General features: G+C 40.4%; 1 protein-coding gene across 5 annotated transcripts in view; it reads left to right on the forward strand.

Moving 5' to 3' along the window:
- The window catches only part of LOC131036366 (probable RNA-dependent RNA polymerase 1), a 66,645-nt gene that overhangs the window by 35,863 nt on the left and 4,551 nt on the right, over nt 1–26,231 (forward strand). The window contains exon 5 of one of the 5 annotated variants that reach the window (XM_057968235.2): nt 1,937–2,212. The exons of the other annotated variants lie outside the window; for them this stretch is intronic. Within the exon in view, the coding sequence (XP_057824218.2) occupies nt 1,937–2,197 (261 nt within the window). The 3' untranslated portion in view covers nt 2,198–2,212. Of the gene's footprint in view, nt 1–1,936; nt 2,213–26,231 lie in introns of those variants that run through there. 5 annotated transcript variants of the gene reach the window in all.

Here is a 26,231-nt window from a genome sequence, read left to right on the forward strand (position 1 = left end):
AAGTTTGAAAAATGGTGAATTTTGGGCAACAAAGAGAAAATCGCTCCTGACCCTCTCTGAAGGTTCAGAGCGAAATTTTCAAATGTGCATTTTCCTTGCAAGGACAAAGCGATTTTATGATTGAAATGAATGAGGAAGGGTGTGTTTTGCCCCGTTGAAGATAATTTGGAGGGATAACAAAAGATGGATAAGCTTGAATTTGCAAATTCACTCCTGACCCTCTCTGAGGGCCCAGGGCGAAATTCTCCAGGAAGGTCATTTTTAGCATTGTTGTGGTCAAGATGAGGTATTAAAGGCAAGATGAGCGGTGTAATGAGCATGATGAAGCCCCAAACCCGTTTGAAGATCAAAAGATGAAGGAGTTTTGCCTAGAGAAGGCAAATTCGCTCCTGACCCTCTCTGAGGGTCCAGGGCGAATTTCTTGTGGACACACTATTTTATCCCTTGTTGGACATAAAAACCTATTCATAGCACAAAACAAGCTGAAGTCTTCCCTAGCAAAGAGGTTTCAAGGAGAAAAGTGAAGAAATTTTGATCTAAATAGCAAAAATCGCCCTTGACCCTCTTTGAAGGCCCAGGGCAAAATTTACAAAACCAACAACTTCCCTTCAAGATTGCGCTAAGGCAAGGTTGTGCTAAGGTGGAAAGGTCCTCCAAAACGTGATGAACAAGGATTTACCTCCAAAACTTGATGATCCTAGCCTAAATTGCAAAAGTCGCTCCTGACCCTCACTGGAGGCCCAGAGCGAAAATCTTTGAAGTCCTTATTTTGCATTGCAAAAGCAAATCAAGCATGCATGGAACGAGTGAAGGAGATCATTGCTTACCCCACAAGGAGAATTGACAATTAAAAGATGAAGGATTAAGAGCAAAATTGAAAAATCGCTCCTGACCCTCTCTGAGGGTCCAGGGCGAAAAAGTCCTAATAGCACTTTCCTCCTAGAGATCAAATGAAATCAAACTCAAAACTCCAATTAAAAATGCCATTTAAATGTCTAGATGAAGTTTTGGGCGAAAAAGGGAGGTATGCAAGGTCTAGATTGAAAAATCGCTCCTGACCCTTGCCAAGGGTCCAGGGCGAGATTAGTGATATCCTTCATTTTTATATTATTTGAGCGTGATATTCTTAAAAATTCACCAAATTTACTCACTTCAAAGCCTTTGGAAGATTAAATCAAATTCACATTAAATTAAAGGCATTTCAATTTAATAAATTAATTTTGTACCTTGAAATAATCAAAATAAATATCTTAGAGGTATTAAAATTAATTTAAATAATTAAAAGATTAAAGGTTGAGCGCACAAGGCATTATTTTGTCTTTATTTATCAAGTCGGCCTTCTTCTTGGTGGTTTTTTATTTTATTTTAAAGCTTAATTGCTAGGTCGGCCTCAACAAGAATCAAGGTAAGCGCTCTATATAATGGAGAGGTTCTTTAGCAAATTCAAATCATTCTTGCATTTTCTCTCATGCGAACTTGAAGAGCATATTTTGAGGAGCAAAATCCAGAAGATTGAAGGTGAAATTAAGCAAGTTTGAAGGTGAATTTCCAGATTTTGGAGAAGCTAGTGGAAGGTGAAGCTCTTTTGAAGGCTAAAGGAGGCGTACTTCATCCAAGGGAGGGCTATAAATCTTGCCCAACAAAATCCGGTCTTCTTCCTTCATTTTTCAAGGTTTTGTACTTAAATACTCAAGGGAAGGTATGAAGAATTACTTTTTTGAAGATCTCATTCAAGACTTATTGTGATCCCATTGCAATTTTGTAAAATCTAAGTCTTGAAAATCCAATTTCCATTCATGATTAATTTGAAAATGTATAGTTCTTGATTTATCATGACTTTTTTCAAATTAACATCTTAAGTTTTACCTTTGAAAGGTCTTAAATTTCATGCTTTGAGGTTTGATGCTCAAAAGACTAACTTTAATATTTTGTGTAGGCATCAAATGGAGATCCCGGAGTTGGAAAATCAAGCCAGATCAAGGACGGTCTCCTCCAAGAAGATCAAGCAAGGATAAGGGCGACCTCCTCCAGTCTAGCATCGACAAGGACGACCTTCTTCAGTCAAGCATCATCAGGAATAACTTCTTCCAATCCAACGTTCCAAGGCGAGGTACATCATCACCCTGCACATCAAAGACAAAAGAAGTTAGAGCAAGGGTTCGTTGAAGGAGCAGATAGTTCCAGAAGAGTTAATTAAAGCTAGCTTCTCAGCGACATCAAATTAGCATCAACCAAGTGTCAGACGAGGTGGCGTCCCAGTCATCACTTCTGCAGTCGGATTGGTCCACCTCAGCGTGTCCAGATTCAATGTACCTAACTCATGGGAGGTGGCACAAACTTCAATGTACCTACCCCAGCTATCTATTGGTCGAATTTTTTAGAGAAGACATGTGTCCTTAAAATGCAATTTTATCATTGGTCAAGCATTAAATGTTATGTAATGGTTGTAACAAACCCTAATTAGGGTTTTCATTATTGAATCTTGGCCATTGATCTCAGATTGATCTTAGCCATTGATTTGTTTTAAGGACACTATATAAGCCTCGACTCTTCATTTTGTAAAGGCAATTAGAAAGAGTTAGAGAGAAGACGGATAATCAGTAGTTAGAAGGTGATTAGCTAGTTGATAGAATAGCGATTAGAGTAGAGTAGAGAGAGAAGGCAAAGATTGTTGCCAAGATGTTGTTGTAAAAGACTTTTAACTTCATTGAAGAAATGGTGAAATTTATGGGTTGATTCGACAATTTGCATGGTCTCTATACTTCTCATATTTGATTTCATGTTATTAGATGAGTGGAAGAAATATGTTTGATTGATGGTGAAATTCGTATATCCATACTACTAGTAGTTTGTTGATTGCAGACTTGCCTTGTGTAGTCAACTGGAATCATTCAGCTTAAGCTTAACTTCAATTGTCGCTTCTTCATTGATATGCATCAACTTGATGGTGTCTATGCCTGTAGTGATGACTTGAACATCATAAAGCTTTCCTTCGAAGATCGCACTAACCTTGTGGAGATGGTCCTGTGATGTCAAAACAAGACTTAGTTAGAATTTCATCAAAGATCATTCATTGCTCCTACATTCTTAGTATCAGAATTAGATCCTTTCCTCACCCTCATCTTTTTTCTTTTTTTCAAATCAAAGCTAGTGAAATCCTGTGTTCCAGCAATATTCAAAGCAAATCAGACGTTCAATCATCAAGTGTAAGGCCCCTTGTGATTCCAGCAAATCACATCATACCACTGGTGCTTATCCACACGTAGAGATCCTACATCAAAGAACCTTGGAGTCACCCTGATTGATCCTTTTCGCAATATCTTCAGCATTCAGAGACTTTACTCAAGAGAGGATAAGGTACCCTTGGGTATTTTATTCTGTGTTTGATAGTGTACAAAATACACGTCAACACCAGGGTATCTTTGTCTTGTCTTTATGCATTCATTTTTTGTTTCTATGCTTAAATCTGAAAACAATAAATCTAATTAAACCTAGTTATCAACAATTCTAATTTTCTAAGTGTTATCTAATCTGAAAGTACTAAAACTAACACCACCCTCTGCAAGTAGGTATGGTGGATCCACCCTCTGCGAGTAGGCACGGTGGAGATGCATTCTTCTCTGTGAGAGAAGTTTAAGGTTTCAACCCTTGTTATGCATTCTTCTTTGTGAGAGAAGTTTGAGGTATCAACCCTTGTCATGCATTCTTCTCTGTGAGAGAAGTTTGAGGTATCAACCCTTGTTGTGCATCCTTCTCTGTGAGAGAAGTTTGAGGTTCCAGCCCTCGTTCCACCCTCTGCAAGTAGGCATGGTGGAGATGCATTCTTCTCTATGAGAGAAGTTTGAGGTTTCAGCCCTTGTTATGCATTCTTCTCTGTGAAAGAAGTTTGAGGTTCCGGCCCTTGTTCCACCCTCTGCGAGTAGGTATGGTGGATGTCATGTGAGAGACTCCATGACTTAGCATTTGTGTGTATTCACCCTCTGGGAGTAGCCATTGTGGTCAAACATCACGATGAGGTGATATGCTATCACGACGAGGTGATAAGCTTCTTTCATTCACATGAGTGTAGTCATTATGTTAGTCATCGATGAGGTGATGTGACTTGTAGAGATTAAGAAGGATTCCTCCCTAGCTAAGAGGGAGTGTTGATGATATAGTGTTGGTAGAAATCCTACAAGCCGACTCAGCAAGATCAAATGTGTGAATGGCCTATTGGCCTTTCACATTTGATGAATCTATCAACTTATATTAATCCTTTAATATCTTTATTAAGTCACATATGCATTATCAGGTTTAATGATTAAACATACATTATTGAGTTTGACTTATCGGATTTGTTTCAAAGGGGCCGACTTTTGGTTAAAGTCCGCCACCCCTCATTTGAAGGCATGCGATGCTTCATGAAGGTCATGCCTCCTTGATGAGAGCCGACTCTTGGATATCTCCTTTCGATGGATATATATGGATGTGGCCTTGCCTCTATGGAATTGAGATTAGACAGCAAGTTCAATCATAATCAGGCAGATCGAATTCATGTACAAGCAGATCAATTGATGGCGAGAAATTTATGTAGCGTGCTCGCGGGTGACGATAAGAGCTTATCGTCTATGGTTGGGAAGGCAACCGATCTGATGTTTGCCTATGGTTAACGAGCACTACCTTAAAATCAACACAAGAGATACGGAAACACAAACAAGGTGCTCTGAAAGCTTGAAGCAAAAAAATATATGCAATAATAATAATCAATGTGATTACAAAGGGATCAATCCTTATAAAAGGAGATCAAAACCTAAAAGTAAAAACCCTAGGATGAGCTAATTAATAATTAATAATGTGCCTAAGTTTAGCTTAAGTAAAAAGTAAAGTAAAAGTTGACTTAATTATTAAATCAATATGATTTAATTAATTAAGTAAATAACCTTATTACTCCAACACCCCCCCTTAAGAGGAACTTAGGAAGAAGCTAAACAACTAAGGACTAGATGCATGAAAGCAAAAATGGGTCCTGGCAACATAACCTGACGAGGTACCCAATATCAATGAAATTTCTGTAAAGTGGAGAAAAAAGGAGAAAACCCTGTGAGCAATAAGTGCTTCAAGCTCATCCAACTCTCTCTCCTGTTCTTCCATTTCTCTCATTTCTCTCTCATATCTAGAAACCCTACATGAACTCTCTCCTAGATCATACTTCTGTGAAAAAAAGAGATTGTGTTCTACAAGTAGAGACATTGAAACAGAGGCACATACGCTGAAAGATAGTTTTGAACAAGACTTTAATGAGTTTAGTCAAATTTCTTCTCATCACCCAAAACCCCTTTATAGATGCTTCCAAAACCTCCTCCTCCCAGCTTTACAGTGAAGTTATCCGTGACTTTTGTCAGCTCAGCGAAGCTAAACTTCTTGAATCCCATAGAAATGGCAGAATAGCCTTGACGATCAAAATCAAAGCTGCTGTCATGCTCTCTGAACATGTACAACCGGCCCAACGTGATACAAACAATTTCTACCACTCCGAATGCAATAGCGAACCCCAGTGGATACTTGACAACATTCCTCTTTTTGGATATCTTGTAGTTGCCACTATCAGAAACAAGTATCCCGGAACTGCTGCAGTTGGGTAGGATCTCGGTAGTGATTGTGGAATTTAGATGCGAGAAATCACTGATGCTGACCTTAATATACATGTTGTTTGGTACAAAGGGAGATCAATCTCCATTCAGAAGTTGGCCTTTTGCATAGTATCTTCGCTTGCCATCCGGAACATAGCTGAAACCTTGACACTGGTTATCATTCATACAAGACCTCTTACATTCTTCAAAAGTGACCCCTGTGCCATATCCTATGAGATCGTTGCCATAGAAATCTTTGTGAGAGAGATAAATGAGCTGTACAGCACTAGATCCGAGATCTGCAAGTTCAACATTTCGGTCGCAGCCCTTGAATCTGTCGGCAGGATCCTTCATGTGGAAACCAGGGGGACATGTACAAGTGGCCTTGGGGTTGTAAATGCACAATCCGTTGATTCCACAGAGGCCATGAACAGTGCATTCAGGGAGTGCTATCTAAGAGGTGTTCCAGATGCCTCTATCCTCCTCCAATGTATATAATCTCAGATTTCCATCTAAATCCAAGGTCAGTGTTCTTTTAAGATTCGGGTCATAATCCCAGGCGGTGAAAGGAAAGTTATCACTGGACTTGAACCCACCAAAGGTATCCAAAACTGCAAAACGGCTGACGTTGTATGACGATCTTCCATTGTCAAAAGTGGGCAGGTAAGGAGTGGGCAGTAGTTGGAGGCTGAATATGAGCTCTGGAATCTTAACCGAAGGATGTTGTCGTAGTCAAAATAGAGATGATAGTATCCTGAGGTGGTGGAACCTGAGCATAAGCTGGATACTAACTGACCATTCCCTCTTAGTAGCTGATGGGGAAGAAGGGTGTCTGTTGGATTCTCAAAACTTTCCCAAACGCTCTGTCCAGAAGAATCCTGCATAACCAGATTTCCAGTTTCCAGGAGAAGAACCTGTTTTGCATCCAAGTTGTTGCTGGCCGTGTGGGTTTCCCATACAGTGCTTCCATTTGCATCAGACAGCAACAGGTTTCCATCGATTTGCAGATGAAGATGGAAATCCCTTCCATTCACTGCTTGGTCTTGGTTTGCTGCCCAAACAAGTGTTAGATCCACTGTATGAGTGTACCATATGGTGAATAAATATGCATTGATGCCCACTTCATAAAATCCGGCAGAGAATGTCTGATTGGGAGACACCAAACAAGTTATATTTTGTTGAGGAATAAGAGAATCTCCAAGGCTTAGCTTATCTAATCTGTTTAGGTCATCTGCAGAAACTTGAGCAGCGCAGAGAAAGAGGCAGCCCAATACACTTGCAATCAAAGGACAGCAGCCTTCTTTCTTTCCTTCCATTGTAGTCTTGTTGTACAATGTAGATCAGAAATTTCAACTGCGAACCCACAAATCTCCAATCAAGTTTATAGTTTATATAAAGCTTTTGAGTGATGCGTTTTCCCATTAAAAAATTATTTGTCTTACAAGTCAAAATTGTGTTTATTCGAACTGTGAATCGTTTGCGTGATGGTACAGCCTATAAATTGATCAACCCAATCCAACTTAACTCACATGAAGCAATAAACAAAGCACGAGACACTAGATGATCAGCTGCTCTTCCTTTCTGCAATTAAACTTAAGCTTTTGAAAGTGTCCAAATTACCTTTATTTGACTGTTCACATTCCTCTTGAGGCTTTGTTTTAAGTTTTTAACCAATAAAGGCTTCAGTTTTGATACAAAACAGTTACGATTTTTCTAGTAATCAAATGGATGGCATTCTAACTGATCTGCATTCCAACCTAGACAGTTTGCTTCATCTAATGTTGTTTTAGAATGTATTCATCCATGGGTGACAAGTTTGACAATGGATGGACATGTTCTTGCCTGGGTTTGTTTCTGGGACAAGTTCGACCATGGATGGAGATGTTCTTGTCATAGAGACAAATCTAGACAAATCTGCCCAGTGACATACCTGTTGTGATAATGTGGATTTCTCAGACAACTTTAAATGCAATAATATTCATATGGACTCTGTTTTTGCTCGTCTGAAGCATAGGAAAGTTGTTGAAGTTATCTATGTTCTGATGCAGGTTGCATTTCTTTTAAAATATAATCAAACAATTAAGAGATATGTGGCACTGACTCAGATTGCAATATTTTGAAGCAACAATTGGCAGTCCTCTTTCAGTCGATCAATTTGCAAAGGCTTCAATATAGATTGCAGATGCAGATATCTGACTAAATACTTTACCATGGGTAATGGTTTTCAACTCATGAACAAGTTTATAAGTCCACAAGAAACATGGTTAAGTTGCTATCTACCAGCTAGTAGCATTATGAATGTAAGGATCATTGCATGATGTGGGATCCACATTATAATTTTGGAACTAGGAAAAGACTAATATCTATATAGTGATGTGTACTTTACAGAAGAAGAGATGAAGTTCTTAAGGGGTCTGCTCATGGTTACCTCACCATGATAAGTGTCCAACTTTTGTCATCTCTATATATCCACAGCTAACAGGTGTGAGTGGGTGGTAGGTAGGTGTTGGATGCAGAATGATCTTTTCTTCTCTTCCAAATGTTTTGTTCTTGCAAAATTGGCCAACTCTAGGAAGGATAATAAAGAGCATAATGTTGTCGGGAATAATTATTATGTTATGTTGTCATATTATGTTTATGTTGTCATTAGTAATAATGAGTTACGACAATCAGTTAGTTAGTCTCCCGAAGGGCAGTTGGACGTGACGGTTGGTTGCACCCCTTCGGGTATTATATATTGCATACCGTTCCTTCGTAGTGGCATCATGATAGTCATATCTGGGTTTAATGTTATAAGCACTTGATGTACATGGACTGTTGAATTTATACAGGAACTGGTTCTTTAATATATTTCCATTATGTTCTGTGCATTTACTTTCTGCATTTAATCGTTTACCCGAAAGTGGCAAACATTTGGTGCCGTTGCCTAGACATACTTGGGAAAGGAAGGAGTGGATGGCGTACGGACACGATGGTTCTACCTGTTGGTGAGATTAACCGAGAGGCCGACGACGCGCAAACAGAACAATCGTCGTGGGATGCAGAGCGTGATGGCAAGAGGCGAAGGGGAAATTGAACCCTGTAATAATCGCGGCACACTGTTGATATAAATTGGGGCCGAAAGGCAAAATAAAAAAAAATAAAAAAAGTTTTTTTTTGTGTACATGGTGTGTGCTTGCTATGTACAGAAGTGATTTATGCCCAATTTACTAAATAAGGACAAAAATAAAAAGATACAAAGTGACGAATGGGAAGTGGCCCAAAGAGCATTGAATCTCAGACAACAAATAGAATGAAGGTGTAGGCTAAGGTAGCTTGCCGAGGGACAACCGGCCGAGGGGTTGCTCGAAGGGAACCTAGGAGGTGTCACGGAGGTTGCGGAGGCAGAGATAGACGGAGAGAATTACACTCTCTACACTGTCGTAGGGTTGCTCGAAGGGAACCTAGGAGTCATGGAGGGTGCCGAAGGAGAACTCTACAATTTGCCAAGAGTTGCGAAGAGTTGGTGGCACAAACAAGGCGAAGTCTAAAACTAATCGACGCTACCAGAGACCTACTAAAGAACTTGTCCATTTTGGAGGACAATCGGAGGGAGACGACCGAAGGTGACGATACGGCCGACGGTGCCAAGGGAGCACAAGGGTACCGTACAGGAGGCAATTTGTTCGGTTCAGGGTCAATAACCTTCTTTGGAGGACCCACAAGTGGAGGGTCAGGTGCAAGAGGCGGAGGCGGAGGCGGAGGATCACTAGGTACAAGCACACAAGGCACTAGAGGAGTGAGACCCAGCGGTGGGATGGCAAGTAAGCAGAAGCTGTTGAAGTTCAACGGCGACAGGAAGGAAGATCCCATCCGCCATTGCCGCACTTGCGAAACCATATGGTTAGCGAACGGTGTTATCGACTAGGACGAATGGGTAACACAATTTCCAGCAACCTTAAGGGGAGTGGCCATCGACTGGTACTCAGATATGGATAAGGCCAAAGTCGGCACAATGGCCCGACCTGAAGGAGTTCAGGATAGAGTTTCGCCTCCTCAGAGACGACAATGAAATAGTAGCCGAAATCTATGGCACAAAGCAGAACAAGAACGAGACTGTCCGAGCCTATACTCGGCGGCTCAAGGAACTGTTGGGGAAAATGGAGAGTCAATGAGCGGATGGGTTGAAAAAGAGATGGTTCGTGGAGGGACTGAAACACTCCCTCTGGAAGAAGATGAAAATTGTTCCACCAACCTCGTACGAAGATGCATATAATAGGGCGATGGATCTCGAAAGCGAGACCAAGATATCCAAGAAGAAAAAGAAGAAGGATAACTCGTCCGAGGATGATGACTCTTCCGAGGGAAGCAGTAGCGACGGCGAGTCCGGCAAAAAGGTGCAAGCCCTACAGAAGGACATGCTGAGGATGATGAAAGAGCTGAAGGTTATGAAGGGAGGTCCGAGCAAGACCGATGAAGGGGAGCTTTGGTGCACGGAATGTAAGACGAACGACCACACGAAAGGCTCCTGCCGAAAGAAGGCCTATTGTGATATATGCCAGTTGATGGGGTATCGCACCAGGGAATGCCCCTACAACATGAAAACACGAAACCAACAAGTATTGCTTACGCAGGAACAACCAACTACATCGGGCGGTACCGATAGCTCCCAGGCAAACAACAATGCAACATCGGGAGGCTACCGAGATAACCGGTGGGGAGGACAAAACAACAATAACAATACAAGGAACCGGATCCAATACGACTCCAAAGGCCGACCGATGGTACAATGCAGAGCGTGCAGCCAGTGGGGGCACTTCACCCGAGACTGCCCGAAGGGAGAGGCCACACAATATTTGTGCAAATGGTGCGGACCGGGAGACCACGAAGACGCCACCTGCCCGAAGTCCGGCGTCAACTTGCTCAATATTGAGGAAACCAAAGAAGAGGAAGTGCTGGCCGTAACCCACACCCAAGCCAAACAAGCAATGTGCCCAGACCCGGAGACGGAGAAGCGAAGGGTATGGGAAGCACGGGAAGAAATTGAGAAAGAGATATGAGAGGGGGTGAAGGCGAAGGGTATGATGGGTACTTCCAGCCGGTCGGAGGCGGAGGAGGATATACTACATCAAATTTTAAAATTGGAGGTGCCTGTGAAGGTACACGACCTCCTCCAGACGATGCCTTAGTTACAAACGACATTGCTAAATAATCTCTCCCAACCATGCACCAATACCAACCACCACACAAATGTTCCTGGGGGGTCTGCAATAGACCCGAGGCTGTTGGCAGTTAACACTGGAAGGAACCCGACCATTGTGGAGATGGGTATCCTTGGCACCATTCTAACCGATACCATCGTCGATGGTGGATCAGGAGTGAATGTTCTTCCAGAAGAAACCTGGCGGAAGCTGGGGAAGCCGACACTGTGGCCATCTACATTCAATCTGCTGGGAGTAGATCAGCATGGAATCAAACCCATCGGGACACTGATGGGCCAACAAGTTTCCATCGGGACGCAACCCTTCATACTGGACTTCGTGGTAATCCCACTAAAGAAAAAAGGGTATGATGTGATCTTAGGGAGAGGGTGGCTGGTGGTAGCCAAGGCCACCCACAACTGAAAGAAGAACACTCTGCCTATGGAGAATGGAGGAAGGAAGTTTTTCATAGACCTTGGGACGCAGTTGGTTAGTGAGGAACTGGCATCATCATTGGAATCAGAGGGTGAAGGAGAAGGCGACCTAAGGGACGAAGGATGGGGCTCCAGGGAGCCCAATGACGAAGGGATTCTCAAACTAGGAGAGTGCTTCGAGGATGAGACAGGGTCATTGAACGGGCTCTTCCACTGGCAGATGGAGGATTACAAAATGTTCCAGAGCTACAAGCTCAAAGTAGAGGAACTAGAGCAAGTAACAGAGGAGGTGTACGTGCCAGAATACAGAGAATATTGGAAGGGAGATGCCCCAAACCTCGGTGACGTAGATAATCCCATGATCATTCGTGTCGGCAACGATTGGAACCCTGTGTGGAAGGCCGCAGCCTTCAAAATCTTTATTCTTCTTCTTCTTATGTACGAGAAGGAGACCGTGGTTCCTGTAGAATTTATGGTTCTAGGTCTTCGGATGGCCATTGAAAATAGACTTGCCATCAACGGGTCCAAATTGAAACCCTACCACAAGAAGCGTGCAGGGGACTCGAGAGGCTGGAAGGACACCTGAGAGTCGGGAGGGGGACCCGAGAGGATGGAAGGGGACTTGAGAGGCACGGGACCAAAGCGGGAGACTCTCGGGCGAGGCAAACCAAGAAGGATGAAGGGCGATCCTAGAGGCATGGGACTCGAGCCGAAGACTCTCGACAATTAGATTAGGAAAAAAAATAAAAATTGAAAAAAATAAAAATAAAATAACATAAAAAATTGAGAAAAAAAGTGGTGGTGGAACCACTGTGCGGTGGGACCACCGTGCGGTGGGGCACCGTGCGGTGGGACACCGTACAGAGCACCACCGTGCGGTGGGACACTGTACGGTGGACCACCGTCGACAAAGGTCACCGTCGACGGAGGTCACCGGCCTCGGAGGGTGTTCACCTATCGTACGGCCACTACCGTACGGCCAAACAGTATCCACCATATGACCTTCCCAGACACCGTACAACACCAAGCTTCGGGTGATCCCTGTCGCGGTATGGCTCAACCACCGTACGATAGACCACTCCATCGTACCACAGATAACCTCTATACGGGCTCGGGACATTACAGTCCGTAGGCCTGAAGGAGCACGGCGACAGTAGCGGCGGTTTAAAAGAGGGTGAAAGGAAAAATACCACGACACGATAGGGATAAAGGGTGGTGATGGGTGAAAAAAAATAAAATAAATCGACGACCAGATTTAAAATCATTCGATGGAGTCTGGAGCCAGGACACTGAAAAATTAGAGTGGAGAAGCAGGTTTTGGGTATCTTAAAATATCACAAAAAATGATGTGCGCCATGGACTTTCGTGTGGTTCTAAAGGTGTTAAATTGGTGCTGCCCCTTGACCTTGCTGGGGCGCTGCCCCAGACCCCCAGTATATTTTTGAGCTACAATACACTTTTTGAGTTGGGCGAAGGGCATCAGAGAAGGCAAGGTAAGTGTTGGGTTGTCCCGTATTGTGAGAAAGAAGCTTGAAGCTAAGCAGTGGTAGGGAAGCCATAAGCCGTAGAGGGAGACAGATTTGGAGGTTGCGAACAAACAGAGTCTGAGGGAAGGCATTGTAGGCACGTGAAGTCATACGGCACCAGGGAGTTATTCAGTTCAGTTATCAACCTTTGGGGAGCGTGATGGAGGATTTGAGGCGTCTCCTAGCCTTTGTGCCCGAAGGTTGTGGCCCCTTTCCGGCATGAATGGTATGCTTTGAGGAACTCGGAGTATGTCTCCGCTGGACGAGAGGTTGCCTTGGTGGATGCACAGAGGGCTCGGGAGGAGCTGACCACCAGGTTGGAGGCAGGAGTAGCGTGAGACTTAGCTCAGCGTACCCAGGAGTTGGATGTCGAGAGGGCAGCGCGGGTGGCTATCGAGGACAAATTGGCTAGGGAGACAATATCATTCGAGTAGCAGTTGGTGGAGGGTGAGACTGAAAAGCGTGTTTTGCAGACAAGTTTGGTTTAGGCACAGGAGGACTGTGATGTCAAAGGAAGCACTAATGGCGAAATCCGCACTTGAGCATCAGATGGTAGCAGAAAAAGGGTTTTCAGGTGAGGACGCACAGGTGTATGAGTTCCACACTCGACTAGCGTTCGCAGTTCCTGCAGTTCTCTACCTTGGTTTTGTTTAATGTCATCTCTATTTTGTATTAAGTCATTCGGAGACGACTTCTTTTCTTGGGGGGGATGATGTTGCCGGGAATAATCATTATGTTATGTTGTCTTATTATGTTTATGTTGTCGTCGGTAATAATGAGTTACAGCAGTCAGTCAGTTAGTCGTCCCGAAGGGCAATTGGACGCAACGGTTGGTCGCACCCCTTCGGGTATTATATATTGCATACCGTTCCTTCGTAGTGGCATCATGATAGTCGTATCTGGGTTTAATGTTATAAGCACTTGATGTACATGGACTGTTGAATTTATACAGAAATTGGTTCTTTAATATATTTCCATTATGTTCTGTGCATTTACTTTCTGCATTTAATCATTTACCCGTATGTGGCAAACACATAACAAGGAACTTCATAGACAAGATTTTAATGCCCAATGCTATATTGCCATTAGATGTTTCGAAGTGCCACTTTCAGAGAGAAGATAATTAATATATTGTAAGGGTCGGAATGATTCACTTGTCATTACGAACTTCCCTCAATACAAGTCAAGATTAGTACCCGTTGATGGTGCTTTTATGCACTATGCAACATAGAATAAAATACTAAGTATTCTATCCTCTCTTGAACAAAGACTCCCAAATGCTAAGCCGTGTGATCAAATGGGATGACTCCAAGGTTCTCGAATGTCAGGTATTGACGTGCTCTTGGATAGACTCAGTTGTATTTGATGTGATATTGCTGGGATCACAAGGTGGACTTATGTTGAATGCTTGAATGCTTGAATGATGCTGGAATGTGGGATTCCACTTGATTTGAAAAGAGGAAAAAGGATAGGGTTTAGAAGGTTAGTCTAATCTAACTCTGGGAATATAAGAACAATGGACAATCTTTGGTGGATTTCAACTAAGCTAGGCTTTGACATGCAAGCAACATCTCCACGAAGCTAGTGCAGTCTTCTAAGGATAGCATTATGATTTTCAAATCATCACCACAAGAATAAATACCATCAAGTTGATGCATATCAATGAAGGAATGATAATTGAAGTTAAGCTTGGCTAAGATAGATCAAGTTGACTGCGCAAGGAACTTTACCATCGACAAGGTGTTAGTAGTATGGATTTGCAAATTTCACCATTTATCATACACAATTCTTTCATTCATCTAAACAACATGAAAATCGAATGAGAAGTAGAGACCATGCAAATTGTTGAATCAACACATAGAATTCACCATGTCTTCAATGAAATTTACTTGCCTTTTACAACAATGTCTTGGCAACAATCTTTGGCTTCTCTTCCTACTCCAACTATTTGCTATGTACTTTCTACTACCATTAACTTTTACAAATGAAGAAGTGGAGCCTTATATAGTGCTCACATTACAATTGAGTGGCTCAAATTGACTCACAATCACTAGCCAACATTGAAAGATAGAAACCCTAATTTAGGGTTTGTTACACCGATTGCAAAGCATTTAATGCTTGACTAATGATACAGTTACATTTGATGGGACACATGTCCTTTGAATTTTCAACCAATAGATGGTGATAGTAGGTACATCGCACTTTGTGCCCATATGAGGTAGTTATCTCTTTGTTGGATGAGTTAGGTTCATTGAATCTGGACACCTTCTCTTGATTAGATGTGATTGAATAAATGATGACTGGGCGCCACCTCAGCTTGTTCGATCTTTGTAACTCATCACAAGTTGTAGATGAATGAGGCATATCTCTTGATACTCAACATTTCCAAGCTCTTGATGTGATGATGACTTTGCTCAAATTGATCTTCTAACTTTGATTAACTTTTCTGAAACTCTCTTGTCTTGATGACTTCCGTTCTTCTGGAGCTTCCGTTTGGCAATACTATCAATGATTCTTGGATTGCCGAAGGAATTCAAGATTGTGAAAATTTCTATCCTTGAGTGCTTGATGAGGGTCGACCATGCCCCTGTCATGCTCTACCTGCGATTTGCTTCAAGACTGTCTGGTTGTGTAAATCTGAGTGCCCTTTCACAAAATTCGCCTTCTTTCAAATAAATATACTACTCTGATTGACCGCTGAATACTGTCAAATTGTGGCGAAGATTCAATACTTCTTTCTAATTTGCTGATGGACTGATGAATTCGCTGAGTCAAGAATCTGTGCCTGTTGCGAATAATGATCAAATTCAATGCCTTGTATATGCCTGTCCCAGCCTAAATCAGAATTGTGCTTCAAGGAGAATTTGCTATAGTTTTGTGAACTTGGCGCACTTAGTGAATTCGCTGTAGCTTTGGATCAGAATTGTATTTCAAACGACTTCATCTTTGCTTGGATACACATTGCTGCCTTAATGAGATCAATTGCAACATCGTCCTTGTGTTGATCAAATGAAATGATCAACACAAACTCATAGTTATTAAAAAAAACTCAACACCTCATCACAAACTGATTGGTGATTTAAATTTAATGTCTGGCAATTAAAACTATAGATCGATTTGGTGGCATCCGTTTAATGTTTAATAATTATCAATGTCAGATTTTAAATGAAGGCATCTTTTCTCAAAATTGTGGGGTCCTTGGAAGCAAATTGGTTTCAAATTGCCATTTATATTAAATGCCTCATAATCAATTTATGAATGTATCTTGTATTGATTGGATCAAATTGTGGTCATGAACTTAAGTGCCTTCATTAGATGCCTTGTAATCAATGCTTGGGGTCGATCTTGAGCGTTGAAGTTCATACTTTAATTGCATTTATACAGCTTGCATCATGGCAACGTTAAATCTTGGAGTGGCGCCAATCATGCATGCTTCAATCAAAGTCAGCTCACCAAATTAAATCTTTCCCTTTGCATGCATAGCCTTATCACTTGCTGAAGGCACCTATTAAATGAAATGCTTCATGTTTTAAAATTCAAGGCAACATCGTTTTTCCAATTTGGAATTCATTAAATGGCATATTTTAAAGCAAAAATTTACCCAAGGCATACTTGCCTTGCCAGGAGAGATCATTCTAATCATAGAGCAGTTTGGTCAAAGGTCGAGGTGTTCTAACGGGTAGTCTTGGTCAAAGGACGAGGTGTTCTAGCCTCGGACGGGTTGAATTCTATGCCTTAGCCAAATTTTCATATATAACATCAAAGGTGGATTGGTATTTTTGTGTTCATTTGTATTTTATCCTTGATCAGATTCAAATCTGATATTTGCGGCTTTGTGAACCTCATTTGTATAAGCAAATCAGCCTTTCGACATCCTTTGCATGGTGGCAATTAGACCTTTGTTCGCATGCTGGCAGCATTTCTCCTTTTATTTGTGTAACTATGCTTACAGAAAGTCGGCATTCTATCCTCCAGTTGTATGAGATTTCGGCCTCAATGGCTTCATTTGTAGTATGTTGTCTTGTGCAATCAAGTTTTGATCACCTTGCTCCATCAACTAATCAAATCGGTCTTAAGGGCTTGGTTTGCACAAAACACAATTTGATGAACACCCTACTTATCTCCTCTAGCACCAATTCTGTCGTTGCCAATCTGTTTTTTGTCCTCATTTGCACAAAGTTGGTGATTAAAACCCTTTCACTCATTCAAAATTGCTCAAATCTGCCTTAGGGTGGCGGCTTTTGAGGCATGCCTTTTGAATCCTCCTTGATTTGTGTTTGCCTAGATACTCCTCCAATCTTTGGGGCTGCCATCTATCTCCTGCAATTTCAACACCTTGAGTTACGGTATTGAAAGGATACTAAGGTGAAAGACGTGGACAACATTTAAAATAAAAATGAGGGGTAATTAGATTCTGGAAATCAGAGAATTAATGTAAAATATGATAGCTATTCTGATTTCCAGCCTTAAACTCATACCCTAGCCCTTCATTAAACTCAGATTTTACTTGATTGTGATCATGTTAATGCAGTTTCAAGTTTCAACGACAATAGAAACAGAATTTGATAATTGAAAGCCCAGAAATGAATCATCCTAAGGCAATCATAATGTTCAAAACTCTTCATATGTCTGATCTAAACCTGCACTAAAAGAGGCTAACCTAAATCAGGTCTGAGATTTAATGAAAATATCTTAGAAATTGCAAAAACCAGATCCTTTCTGAGTTTGATTGATGTCTATATTCAAATTCGTACTCTTAGGATTTGTAGATGATGCTACTCAGACATGAAAGTCGAATTTCAACACAGCGAATGATGTTTCCAGGTCTGAGATTGCTCAGAAATTCACTCTAAGAGGTGGTTAAATTCGCATTAATGCTGTTTGCTTGAATTTATATGGTTGATATTGCTCTTGGTGGCTGATCAAATTCATTGTTATTGCTTGAATTGCAACCTTAATGCTTGATCGAATCTTTATCTCTGCTCCAATTTTAAATCTCCAGCGTTTTATTTATGTGACACGTCTTTAACTTCAAAGGCCAGCTTCCTATCCTTAACACCACCTCTTGCCTCATGGTTCATCGTGGATTTAAGGGGCTTAGGCATGTGCCATAATTAGAAGTCAAAGGGAAGGGTGAGGTGGATGCTCTCTTTTAAAAAAAAATTAAAATTGCCTTAATTTTTTCTTCCATCTTAGAGTTCGGTGGGGCCCAAGCAATGACATGGTAGAGAGGGAGAGGAATGTGAGGTGTTGTGGGATGTGGAAGTGAAGAGTGGTAAGGAAAGGTGCCACACAAAGAAGGGAAGTAAAGGGTGTTGGGGAAAGGGAGACATAAGGGATATGGATGTGGGGGATGTAGGAAAGGGTAGGACATACTGTGGGGTAAGTTGGATAAAGGATATGGGAGGTATAAGGGGTAATGAAGGGAGTTAGGATATGTTGGGAGTAAAGGGAGTTGGTGGTGGGTAGTAGAAGGGTGGGCTAGGATGGGATGGGGGTTAGGATAGGTAAGCTTAGGGAAATAAGGGGGGTTTAGTGATAAAGAAGTGTGGGTACGGTGTAAGCTAGGATAGGATGGGGTAGGAGGATAGGGGCTATGAAGGGTGTTAAAGAAGTATGGGTAGTGGATGGGCAGGTTAAAGGTAGTAAGATATAGGATGGGTAGAACAAGGGAGTGAGAGGTTAGTGAGGGGTATGCTAAGGAAATAAAAGGGGAAGGAAAATGGGATGAGGTTTAGAGGGTGTAGGAAGTGGTAGGGTAGGAGGAAGTAAAGGAAGTGAGGGTGGATGAAGTTAGGAAATGGGGAAGGTAAAGTGGAAAGATAGGGGAATAAGATAGTGGATGGGTGAAGTGGAGTGGTAGGTGGTAAAGATAGAAGGTAAGCAGGTGTGGGGAGTGGAAAGAGATGGAAATGGTAGTGGGGATGAAGGAAAAGAAGATGATCAATGGTAGGAAATGGTAGGTGGGAGGTAGTAAAGGAGTTGAAGGTGGGGCTGAAGGCTAGAGGAAGGTAGGGTAAATGGAAGGAGAGGTTTAGGGAAGGGAAGTTAGGAGATGGGAGTGGAATGGAAGGAAATGAGGGGAAGTGGAATGAAAAGGGGAGATGGATGGGAAGCGATTGGGCTTGGGCAGCCACTAGTAGTGCTGTGAGGCAAGTCAGAAAGGACAAAGGAAGTGGCATGCCTGACTTCATCCAAAAGAGAGAGACTTATCTTCATTATATCTTAGCCATTGGGGATACTACACTTCTTCCAAATGAAAGGCTAATAGCTAAAAGATTCAAAAACTAACCTAGAAGTAGGAAAAAGTGGGGGTCCCAATTTGCAATGGGGCGATGTGTGAAAACGTCACAACAGTACCGTTAATATTATATACCTCATTGAGATTGACTTGGAGATACCGAAAAAAATAGAGTTACATGATTGTCCCTGTTGTCACGAAGGATTGCGCCGTGTTGCTAAGCTGGGAGCTCAGCAATCCCGTGAAACATGGAAACACCTTCGAGCTTGTTAGTTGCTCAAATTGAAGGTGAATCTCTAGAGTGAGTTGGTTCTCCTTGATGAACTTCTTGCAAACTAACCTTGACTGGGAAAAAGGATAGAAGGAAACTTGAAATGCAACCTATCCTAGGAGGTGATGCACCAAACAATTGAGAAGTCTAATCAAATGCACTAACTCACAATACATTCAACAAAAGAAACTTTGTTCATCACAACTCAACTAAGCATGGAATACATCAGTATTTCATTAGAAAGGGGCTGATTAGGAAGCTTGCCTGAAGGAAAATAAACTATCTTCTCAACTTCAAACTTACCAAAATCAGATTACACAATCTAAGAACTATATTAATCATGCATCTTCTTGAATTAACACTGCTTGAAAGAGACAAAATCAAAGGATTTGCATATAAACCACAGAAATTTGATCAAATCTTCATTCAACACAACACATGAAATATTAAGAAAAACTGCTGCTCTTTATGGATCATAAAGGAATTGCATACAAACTGAAAAAATGCTTCAACTGCTGAGTTACAATGCTTCTTAAGCTTGAAAGAGCTTTGCAAAAGCTACAAAAGCTTCAATACAAACTGAAAGGAAGAAAAGAACTCCCTATGAATGAAGAGAAGAAGAAGCTTTACAGAAAAGGAGCTGAAAGCTGATTGACTTTGCCTTGTAAAACTGTTTGCAAACTGAAGCTTCTCCTTGATTTGATCTTTATCTTGCATGTAATTTTCATCCACCTTGCATGAAACTTCTCTTTGGGGTCGAAATTGGTAAAAAACCATGCAAAAGGTGCTTAAAAATGATTATAACTGGCTGATAAGAAGACCAAAAGTTATTACTGAGTGGTAATGCATCCATGTGGAGGTTCTAGTTGATGTAGAACTGATGTAAACTGCTTGAAAATTCCCGTTTTCTTGGATCAAACTGAAGGCTCCACCTTCTGATTTCTTCAAACTGACTCTGAACTAATTCCTAACTGACTGCTCCATTTACTCAACTTGATTGTATTTTGATGATCTCTAGATGACTTGATCTTAGAGGTTTAAAAAAATTTAGAATCCAGCAAGTCTTCTAGGTGTGGAGAACTTCTAGAGATGAAACCTAAGTTGCCGGTATGGGTACGGGCACGGGTACGGTATGCCGGTATGACAATTTTTTTTTTGGGGGTCTGGGTACATCCATACAAAAAGATAAAAAAATCATAAATATATACACATGGGTGAATTTGGATTGGTTTTGAAAGTCCGTTGAGGACTAAAGCTAGCAGTGGTTGCCATTACGCTATGTACAACAAATTAAAAAATAATTATTAGCATTTAATATTAAACAATAAATTATAGATGTTAAATATTTAAATTTAATTTAAAGTGAAGTGAAATTATTATAATTATGAAAGTAACCTATAACAATATTTAAATATTTACAAACTTCTAATAATGAAAGTAACCTATAATTAAAATTTAATTATGAAAGTAACTTATAATTAAATATTTAACTTTTATTTAATGTGAAAATAATATATTAATTACACAATAAAAAAAAAATTCATATTCAAAATAATAATACTACAAATTAAAATTAAATATCATAATTAATTTTGATTTGTATTATTAATAATTATTATTTTAACTATTTTGTAATTAATATTTTATTTTCACATTAAATAAAATTTAAATATTTAATATTTGTAAAAATTAATATATAAATCATTAATTTATATCTAGGCTCCATTTATTTTGTTTAAAATACAAAAAAAAACAAAGAATACATAAACAAAAATATAGAAAATAAACATAAACAAAATAAATCGATGAAGATTAAAATACAAACAAGACATCAACAAAACTATAGAAACAAATTAATTTTTTCTTTATTTTAGTCTGCCATGTGCCATCATGCCCTCACTGGTCTACCTCTGTGCTCGTCTACCTCTGTGTCGTCACTGGTTTTCTTTGCCATTTCTTCTGTGCGTCGTGCCATTTTCTCTACTGAAGACAAGTGCGTCGTGCCATTTTCTCCGCCGAAGACAAGTGCATCGTGCCATTTTCTCCGCTGAAGACAAGTGCGTCGTGCCATTTTCTCCGCCAAAGACAAGCAAAATGGTTTTAGCTTTTCGTTTTAGGGTTTAAACTTTAAACGACCCAATTTCATTCCGCACAGTCAATGAATAACCCCTCGTGCGTGACACGGATTCATCAAAACAACTCCATGGAATTGCCATGTCAACCTCAGATGCGTTGGAATTCGTGGGTCAAAATGGGGATACGTTTCAGGGGCAAAACAAAGGAACCTTGTCCGATTCCACAGGGATTCCAAGTCGAATTCGAATCAGACACGTACCATACCCGGATTTGAGGGAAAACTTGGAGGTACTGGTAACTTAGGATGAAACTGGTTGCTTATTAATCATTGATTGCCGTTCTTTTCTCAAAACCTTCATTGGGCTGCCCTCAACCTTTCATGGCACTGCTTTTACCTTGTCTTCAACATTCAACAAACTCAAAATCCAGTCTCGACTATTCTTATTCTGCCCTATGTATCGTTCCTATCACTGTGATTAAGCATTTTGATATTTTATCATGGCTTCAACATCACTGCTCTTAAATATGTTTTGTGTGCTCTATATAACACTGCTCACTGCCTTGAAGATTGACATTAGATGAGCCAACGCCACTTGCACTATAATTTTGCTCGCCCTCCAAGTCATCAAGTGTCAATGCTAGAAGCTGAGAAGCAAGAGCATCCAAATCAGTATGCTCTGGCTCTATATCCCACATCTTCGTTTCCCCTTGTGTGTAGTCACGTTGTTTGTGTGAAAGAAGATGTAGGTTGGAATGCACATATACTAAATTCTTCGCTCTTTTTGATAGCAACCTATTGCGCTTTAGTGAGTGGATGAAAGAGTATGTGCTCCAATTTCTTTCTGAAGGAGATGAACTAGCAACCTATGAAGACAAAGTAAACAATTAAAGTTATATATTAATAAAATTAAAATAAAAAATTACTAGCAACCTATGAAGACAAATTAAACTGTAAATAAACTTGTGATAAATTTTAATTAATTAAACTTGTGAGAAAACTTTTACAGCGAGGGGTTGTAGGTGTTGGAAGCATGCACCATGGAAGTATCACCAACTATGAGCATCCTTCTTGGATCTATGACGAAGTGCCTCAACACTTAGACCATTCCCATTTGCGAATTCTATGAACTCATTTGTAACAATATCTCGCAAATCATCATCAGGATATAGTCTAAGAAACGCTGCCTTGTACCCATCAGATACTTCTAGATCTCTCCATGGTGGAATCCTTCCTGGTTTATCAAGAAACTGATTGCTATAGTACTTTCGTGTCAAGGCATAGGCAAGAAGATGCAAAGGAGTGGTCATCTTATTCCACCTTTCTGCAATAATTGCTTTCACTTCTTTGAAGAATTTCTCCTCAGGGTCATTCTCTTTTGCATTTATAGTGAACTTTATTTTTTCAAGCATTGAGTCAATGCCATCATAAATCTCACCAATGCAAGGCCTATCCATGCCAGTATAGCGAATCATACTCATAATGGGCTCAGTGATACTTAGGAGATATGTAACAAGATCCCACCATTTCTCATTCAATATTCTCTCCCTAATTTTTTCTGCCCTCTCACTGCTACTCTGCTTCCATACAGTCCAATTGTTGCTGATCACCATATTGCATAGTGCCACTCTAACTTTCACAAGTCGTCTTAAGGCGATTGTGTTCGATGCAAAACGGGTCTCAGCAACCTATAACACAAATTAATGCCAAAATGATTAAAAAATAAAGCCAAACTTTAAAGAAGAATACACAATATAGCTTACACAATGCTATTATGAACATTGAATTAAAAAAAATCAGAAAATATAAAATTAAATTACTATTTCACTTACCTTCAATAGCTCCAAATTCGAAAAGGATCTAAAAATCCCTTGAGACATGTGGTGGTTTGTGATGAACATCTGGATGTCCTCAACCTATGCATACACATCTCTGATCCATTTTATTTTAGTCCCAATCCTTTGTAGCATAAGATTGAGTGAATGGACCGCACAAGGTGTCCAAAAGATGTGATCATAGCGTTCCTCAACCAACAAACCAGCAGCTCTACAATTTCTTGCATTGTCTGTTATGACTTGGACAACATTGCGGGGTCCCACTGACTCAATGGTGGAGATGAGAATTTCTGCAATAAATTGGCCATCTTTTACTTGGCCCTCACAATCCACAACTTTCAAAAACATTGCCCCTTTAGGGGACACTGCTATGACATTGATCAATGGACGATTTTTAGCATCTTTCCACCCATCTGAAACAATTGCTACACCTGTCTTAGCCCATGAATCCCTTATGGGTTTCAATGCATCTTCAACCCTCTTCACCTCTTTGTCCAATAATGTTCCACGTATCTTCTCATAATCTGGGCCCTTATACCCTCTTTGAGCTTCATTAACACTTTTTATCATTTGCTTCCAATATGGGGAGCGAACAACATTGAAAGCCAACCCATTTGCACAAATGCACCTTTCTGTATCTTGGTCAGCAATGTCTCTATTCTCATTTTGAAATGCGGTTTCTAAAGGCCCCTTTGTTCTTTTGTGTGTCAAGGGTGGTTCATTTTCAGGTTCATTTGTGGAAAAGAAGGGGTGGTCTTGTACTACAACATCGGGATTAGATGGGGCTTGCATTCCCCTTGTTTTCTTTGCTGCGGTTTGATTCAATCTACGGGCTTCTCTCTCTTCTGCCTCCTCATGCTCCTTAAAATATTTCATCACTGTCTCATCTGGTATAGGTTTACCATCTTTTCCAGAGCATTTTTGGATGTCTCTTCCTTTTATTCCACACAAATGGCCTACCACCCGATAATATGAACTATTACGTTCAATACCACATCCTTGGCATCTCCAACAAAATCCCCTACCTCTTGGAAGTGGGTTTAAAATGTCAACATACTTCCATAAGGGAGAATTCAGATCATTTCTTTGTTTTGTAATTGTTTGTTCATTGCCAACGGAGGAAGAGGTAGATGCCATTCTAGTTCCTATGGCAAGAAATAACATAAACATATTAAAAAAATAAAATAAAATAATGAAAAACAATTAATGTTTCATGTTTGACAATTTGTGAAACAAAAATAGTTGGAAAAAAATGTTAAAAAACCTACCTACCTCTTATAGCCAATGGGAGCTTGCCAATGTATGGAAATGATGCTGCAATGCTTGCTGGAGCTTCAAAAATCAGTCTTCAACTCTTATTTGATCTTGGAAGCCAAAGTTTGTTCACCCTTTCTTCAACCTGCTATCAAAAAACTTTTGTTTGCAACACAAATGAGGAGAAATGAGCCAAAATTATGTTTTAGAATTCACTTTTAGGGTATAAAATTTACTTTTTACATGGCGGATTTAAAAAAAAATTTAAATTTTGCATAAAAAAACCCATTTTGGGCCGCCCAGCCGTTTGGGTTCGACCTGGGTCCGCTCGGGTTCGACCTGGTTCGACCTTGGTCCACCTGGGTTCGAACCAGGTCGAACCCCCTTTGGGAAATTCGAACCCTGGTCGAACCAAGGCTGAACCGGACCCGAACCAAGGACCCGGACCGTACCGGACCCGAACCAGGGGGGTGTGGAGGTGAACCCGGTAAGCTAGCTGATAAGGGCTGTTGTGTGCTCTGGGCTCTCATTCATGATGGAGTCTTCTTGATCTGTACCTTGAATTTGCTATTTGCTATTGTCTTCTTGTCATTGCTTTGGCTGTGATCTTGCTTATATTACTGCTGTAGTTGAGTATTCAGGTATAGGACTGGTGAAGATTTCTCAAAACCACGAATTGGGTTTTCACAAAATTTATCTACTTTTTCTATTTCATTGTTTTCTAATTTCTGTGAAAAAATCACAAGAACCCAGTTCGTCGTTTTTGAGATATGCATGAAACATGACTGCTCCTTGATGCTTCCCTGTTATTGTTTTTGTTTTGCATTTTGAAGACTGTGATTGTCTTTCATCATTGAAGGTCTGCCATTCAACCTCTTACTCATGAAGTCATTGCAAAGTTTGTCTTTGAATGTTTGTGCTTGTATGCAAATGCATGGAAAAACCCTTATTACAATATAAACTCGTGACGATTTTATATTGAATGCTTGTGCATGTAAAGATCCTGTAACATGAATGCAGTTCTCTAGCTTTTCTCTAATGCTAACAACCTTTATCAATCATAAAGACACCACAATTTTGTTGATACCAGAGAAAACCGCCCTTTCAACAAGGAAAAAATCTGAGGGTTTATTTGATAAAAGGCAAACCTTAGATTGATCCTACCAAAATTCTTACGCATGACTCATGTATGGGCTATTGTTGGTGACTTCCAGCATCCAAGAGGAGCATCTAACATGTTACTTTACTTGAATAATGCCTTCTTCATGTGCATTGAGATGGGAAGCCTGAGAAAACATGCTCTCAAGACCCTTTCAGTGCTTCGTATAAACTCTTCAAACTGACTCACCTAGGTTTTGATCATCATGAGGAACTAGGGCTTCTTTTCTTGGTGAAGCATTCATCTTCAGCTTGTGGCTCAAACCAGAAGTTAACTCAAAAGAACTATAGCTAAGGCATTATATTACGTGGTAAAGGCATCTTTTGGATTTTAAATTCCCTCCAAACACTAAGATGGTCTCTTCTTGACCTTTTTTCAATGTGGGAATCCTTTAATTTGGGAAATATAAAACCTAACCAAAAAGGAAAGGGCCAAATTTTAATGTTCTAAACTTTAACATTTAAAGCAAAAGTATTTTGATTCACCTTGTTTCCACTTAGAGAAAACCTTTGCAATAACATTTAATGACCTAGGTCCCTGAAGCCATTTTTGACCTAAAGGCAAAATTGGTAACAATCCCTTCTAATGAGAATTTTTACCAAGTGATTATTGAACTTGACAAACTTGATCTCGTTCAAAAGTTTGGTG

Source organism: Cryptomeria japonica, chromosome 5, assembly GCF_030272615.1.
Source record: "Cryptomeria japonica chromosome 5, Sugi_1.0, whole genome shotgun sequence".
Taxonomy (NCBI): Eukaryota; Viridiplantae; Streptophyta; class Pinopsida; order Cupressales; family Cupressaceae; genus Cryptomeria; species Cryptomeria japonica.